General features: G+C 37.0%; 1 protein-coding gene across 1 annotated transcript; it reads right to left on the reverse strand.

The window, feature by feature from the left end:
* Positions 1-738: 738 nt before the first annotated feature.
* On the reverse strand, positions 739-3,026 carry LOC136668364 (claudin-4-like). The gene has a single exon (XM_066645846.1). It carries the CDS (start codon positions 2,768-2,770, stop codon positions 1,832-1,834), a length of 939 nt encoding a protein of 312 aa, XP_066501943.1. The 5' UTR covers positions 2,771-3,026; the 3' UTR covers positions 739-1,831.
* Positions 3,027-5,908: the final 2,882 nt, after the last annotated feature.

Below are 5,908 nucleotides of genomic sequence, written 5' to 3' on the forward strand. Positions count from 1 at the left end.
GATAGAAATCCTTACTTGATAGAAGGTAGAGATTTACCACTAGATGGTAGCATCACACAAAATGCCGTGTTAATTTAATCACGGTTCCCTTTTATTCCTATTTTTTGTTCTGAATCAGACAAACACAATAATATTATTTTGAGTTAAATAAGAATATGATGTCTGAGAATTATGAAGTAAGTACACAGCAGACAGGTTTAAGGCTCATACATCATAGCATAATACAATTTATAATGTATATTTTGATGGGAAGTAATATGATCTGGCAAATTATCAGTACTTTTTAATAAGCTTATTTAACCCTTTAAAGCCAAACGTATCAGAAAGACAGAAATACAGAAACAAACTTCCTTTTGGGCCAAGTGTTCTGAGTTCTCTACTGAACTGTGAACAAAGTGGAAGTATTTCCATGCATTTACCCAACCATTACAAAATTGTTGCTATCATCATGAAAACACAGGAGAAAATCTCAAGGCTAAACTGAAGCAATTCCAGGTATGATTTGTATGTTACTTGAAGTAAGATCAGAATGAAGAACAGAGTACTCATAAGTCAGGGACCTCTGGAGGAGTGCTTCTCATCGGCTCAATGTTATGTTTTCCTGAGAAGTTCTGAAGAACAGAATCATTTTTTAATTGAAGATAATCAAAAATTGTAAAGTAGTCTAAAGAACAGTTTTAACTGAAGCAGTGAACTAAATGAAAGACCAGTTAAAACAAAGAAAAAAAACCGATATATACATTTTAAAAATGTACATCAAACCTGAGAAGTGTAGTTTAAACAAATTTATTTGTAAAATATTCACACAAGAAACACCAAACATCAGTCTTGATTATTGTGCAGTGCTAAGAATTGTGAAGTATTTAATGCTACAAAACCAATGCATGCCTATGATCATATTGTAAAATTTAGATATGTTTAAACTTTTTTAAAATGATTATTATTATTGCTATTTTATTTATTTATTTATTTTTGTGGTCAAAATCCTCACGAAAAACAAACCATTTCCGTGAGTTCATTCTCTGTTGAACCGGTTTGGCCTGGACACTCTTTCACTCCTGAGGCCAAACTAATGTGAAAAGAAAATAGAGGGGGTTGACAACAAAGAGGCTTTTCAGTTCAAATATCGTTCGTTTTCAGACTGGCTAGTGACCCAAATGAAAGCTCTTTTTTGGTTACAGAGTTTGTCTGTTGAGATAAAAATGTAGTTTTAACTACTTCACAGTTGTACATGAGCTTAATTCAAAACAAAATGTGTTATCATTCAAAGATAAAGTATAACTGATTTTTTAAAAAGAAACAATTTCAGTCTAAACTCAACAATTATACTTCTACAGAAAAAGCAAACAAACAAACAAACAAAAAACTGAAAATATAGTCTTAATATAGTCCTGCTATACTTAATAAACTATGTCAGCATCACTGGAAAGGTAGACTAACTGTGCTGTATTGATCACCTAGATCAATAATTTATTCATTGTGTTGTAAATTTGTCTCTTGACAAACAAAATATTTTACTGTTTAAAACAGTCCATTAAACAAAATGTGTCCATCTCATTGTTCCATGTAAGGTATGATGTATCAGACACTGTATCCCATCGGATTAAGTAAGCTGTGAAATTGTCTTCTTGTTGCTTGACAGATCTTCCCTGCGCACTCAGTGCCCTGTGAATTACAGTGATATTTTAAAGTGCCGATGACTCCTGACTCCAGCTATGGAAATCCATCAGTGCCATAACAGACAGTGTTTTGTTAGATAAACACCCAAGTGCATAATTACTCCCTACTCAGGATGCCTACTAGTCTTTTGCAACTTGACGGTTTTATCAGCTCAGATATAAGTCTTTTCAGGCTTCTCCAAATCCAACTCACTTCTTTGAGAATCCACCAGGCTTTGATCAGTGTCTGTGTGAACCATTTGGGCCTTGATGGGAGTTGGTGGCCCCTCACTCTGCTCTGCCTCTACTGTAGCAAGGTGGGATTTAGTGGTTGATGCCCAACTTTGCTTAGATCCTGCAGAAGCTGGTCTTTCTTGCATCTGATTAGTTGATTGGGAATTACTCCACTGCGACCTTGTGAATGGCGCTTCATGCTGTGATTGCTTGGTGATCATGACTCGCTGTGAACTTCTGTTGCTTGATCCTGCACGAGATGAGCGTACAATCACATACTTGGCTGAAGGGCTTTCATCCTCAGCCTTTGTGTTACATGAAGTGCTACAGAGCAATCCTCCACCCAGGATCTGAAGGATGGAAGCACCAAAGCCAATGTAGACAGACCCTCCAATCTCCCTGCGCTGAGTATCGACCAGCAGCGGATTGTAGAATGCCTGGACCACAACAATAGCTGACCAAGAGACAGGAATCAAGCACAAAAGACCAGCAATAATCACAGTAACCCCAGCAGCAGTGGCAATTCTGCCTTTCCTTGCCTCGCCTTTGTAGTCTAGGAAGCGAGTGCACTTTCCTCCAACGAAGGCCATTGTCAGGCCCAGTGCTCCAGTCAAGATGGATCCCACCGTTAGGAACTGCGCAGCTTTCAGGTCACTGCTGAGTGCGAGCATAGACTCGTAAGGTTTGCACTGGATATAACCTGTACTCTGTACAACACAGCTCATCCAGATCCCTTCCCACATGATCTCAGAGGTGACAATGGTCATGCCTATGAAGGCTGTCACACGCCACATTGGCATGATGCAGGTCAATATCCCACCCACCCAGCCCAACAAGACCAGGACACTGCCCAGCATCTGCATGCGCATCGAAGCCATTTCTTTCTCTCCTGATCGCTGTATGCAAACCGTGCCTGGTCTTCTCAGTTATTTGCACCGTGCTTTGCCTATCTGTTCTGCTGCTCTGCAGTTACCTTAAGCCTTTATATAGATTCAGCTTCCTTCTCTAGTGACGCCTCTCTGCTGTGCTGTTCTTTATCGCTCTTTCCATTCCACAGACACATGTCACTGAAACTACATCTTCTTTGCTCATTTGCTTAGTTCTGTCTATGCTGTCTTACACACTCAAACGCACCCTTCCTGTTTTCAGCAGAGTATACACCTGAGTCCCAGCTGATCAAGCACTTATACAAAAACCAAAAAGAATGAGAGAGGAGGTGCATGCTTCTGTACAAACCATGCCTACATCAGGCTAAACTTACACATTACCAGCCAAACCAGATTCTTGTTTCAGCCTTGTACAATATGAGTCAGCCATGTAGGCCTCAGGGAGGTGGGTTTTACTGTTTAGTCAAGGATGGGGTAACTACTTGTAAATTGGGGATGGAGTATTTTTATTTCAGCGTTGTTACCTACCACACATATACTTCCCCTGGTCGTGGTTTAAAACAGCGGTTTACTATCAATTAAACAGAGCATTATACTTTTTTCTCATTTTATAATTCTACCTTTGGCTGAGCCAGTAATAATATTATTAACCAGCACTTGATTTAATTGCTTATTTCTTATAAAGGAGCTATCTCAAATTTTTTAACTGTTTCTTTTTTTAAGGAATTCGATTTTTAATTTCATTATTATTTTGGTATCATCTCATTATTACAAACTTACAAACTTTTCTTCCTGATCTGTTCTAGTGCAGTTCTTTCACTTGCTTTTATTTTACATTATATTCATATATTACATTATATTCATATATTATATTACATATATATTCAAACTAAGGACCCTGCTTTGCTCTCTTATTTAACAATAAAATTGCACCAGGAATAAAAGAATTCTTAAATCTATTGCAGCGTTTTTTCGGAAGACTGTAACGTAAACCCAGTGGAAGAAGTTGAAACTCCCCCTTCAAGGGATGATCAACAGATACAATAATTAACTCTGTGATAAGGGTGTTGTTAACTGTGATAAGGGTGCTTTCTGACACGCTGTGATCCGACTACTAATTTTAACAATACTGCTGAGAAGATTTTTGTTCTTAATACTCAAATTTTCAAACCAAGTAATAAATGCAAAAGTCAAGACTGATTCAATAAAACACTTATAAAATAAGGTCATGAGCTTTGAACACACCTGAAACCTACTCAGTTTTCTCAAGAAAAACAACTTTTGTTGACATTTCTTAAGAATCCTGTTTGTATATTGATCAAAGCACAACTTGTCATCAATCACCGTACCAAGATATTTATAACTACTAACCCTTTTAACGGTGGTATCATCAATAGTTATTGGGTGAATATCCTTTTCCACTTGTCTAAAATCAATAACAATTTCCTTAGTTTTTTCAAGATTAAGCTTCAAGAATGATTTTTTTACACCACAACACAAACTCATCCACTACTGATCCATAACTATTCTCACAGTCATGAAGTAGACTGACTATGACAGAGTCGTCAGCATATTTAAGGATCTATCTTTATACTGACTTTGACAATCGTTTGTATACAGGATAAACAAAAGTGGAGATAAAACACAGCCTTGTGGGGAGCTAAGAGAAGATATTAAGCTGTCTGAAAATGAGTCATTCAATTTGACATTCTGGGTCCTTTTAGTTATCCAAAATCCAACCAATTAAACTAGTTTAGAGTCCAGTGCAAAATTACCTGCCAACCTCTCAGCCAGTACACTGGACTGAATAGTATTAAAAGGTGATGAAAAATCTATGAATAGCAGTCTAGCATATTTTTTATGCCCATCAAATAAAGAATGGAGTAAAGCTGCAGTAGCGTCCTCCACCCCCATGTTTACCCTGTATGCAAACTGCAGTGGATCTAAATGTCTCTCTGTCTTTGCTACTATTTCTCAAATGCTTTCATCACTAAATATGTTAAAGCCAAAATCAGCAATAAGACCATGTGGAATGGTGTATTAGGTCAGCACACACCTCTAATATTGATTAATATGACTAGGTATCAGTGTCCATATATGCTATATTAAGTTATGCCATCACTATATCATATTATATTATTGATTAATTCATTGTCTGTAACGGCTTATGCAGTTCAGTGTTGCGGTGGGAAACGCTGGGAGCAAGGTGGGAACACACTTAGTGCCAGTCCTTCCTAAGGCATCATACACTCACACATTCACTCACACCTACAGAGTACCCATTCCGCCTACCAACATGAGTTTTTGGACTGTGGAAGAAAACCAGAGCATGTGGACACATGGAGAACCCATCAAACCCTTCACAGTGGGGCTCAAACCTGTTGCACCACCATGCTGCCTTATAATTTATATTATTTTATTATTTTTTTAAATAGATTTCAACCTTAAAATATATACACACACCATATCTTTTATAATAAAAAATGTTTTAGATCACTTGATAATATTCAATATTTTTGTATATTAAAATCATTTTACTATAATTCAGGTTAATTCAGGTTTGGCACATACATGTTTCCATATTCGGTGCATGAACATAATACATACAATAAAGTAAACACCTCACAAAATGGATTAATAGGTGTATTAAAGAGCAAGAAAGTTTATTGTTTTCTTCTGTGATTTCCTTCTATAGAACAGCCAAAGAAAAATATGCAATTCTATTCCCTTCTGCAAATTCTCTTTTTTCCATTTGAAACAAAGGTAGTTGAACCACAACTTCTTCAGTTTACTCACCAGAATTAACAGACATAGACCAGTCATAGAAACTTCTTTATTTAAATTGTCCATTACCTAAGCAATAATTGATCACACATACGCTTTATGAGCAAGGAGAGTGTCATAGGTTTTACATTGCATCAAGTCTGTACTCTGTAGCACACAGTCCATTCATAAGGTTTCCAAGTAAATTTGAGCAGTCACTGTGTTGGATCAGATGAAACCTGACACCTTCCAGGTCATCAAATCACAAATCAGAATGGCTGCTAGAAACCCAAGCTACACTCACCTTCTGAGAATGTGTGCTGTGTGACTTTCAGTTACTAAAGCTTTTGTGCTTTAAATAAAGAA

This window comes from Hoplias malabaricus, chromosome 15, assembly GCF_029633855.1.
Source record: "Hoplias malabaricus isolate fHopMal1 chromosome 15, fHopMal1.hap1, whole genome shotgun sequence".
Taxonomy (NCBI): domain Eukaryota; kingdom Metazoa; phylum Chordata; class Actinopteri; order Characiformes; family Erythrinidae; genus Hoplias; species Hoplias malabaricus.

Excerpts from the sequence above, each read along its gene's own strand:
- LOC136668364 (XM_066645846.1), bottom strand. The coding sequence starts at position 2,770 with ATGGCTTCGATGCGCATGCAGATGCTGGGCAGTGTCCTGGTCTTGTTG.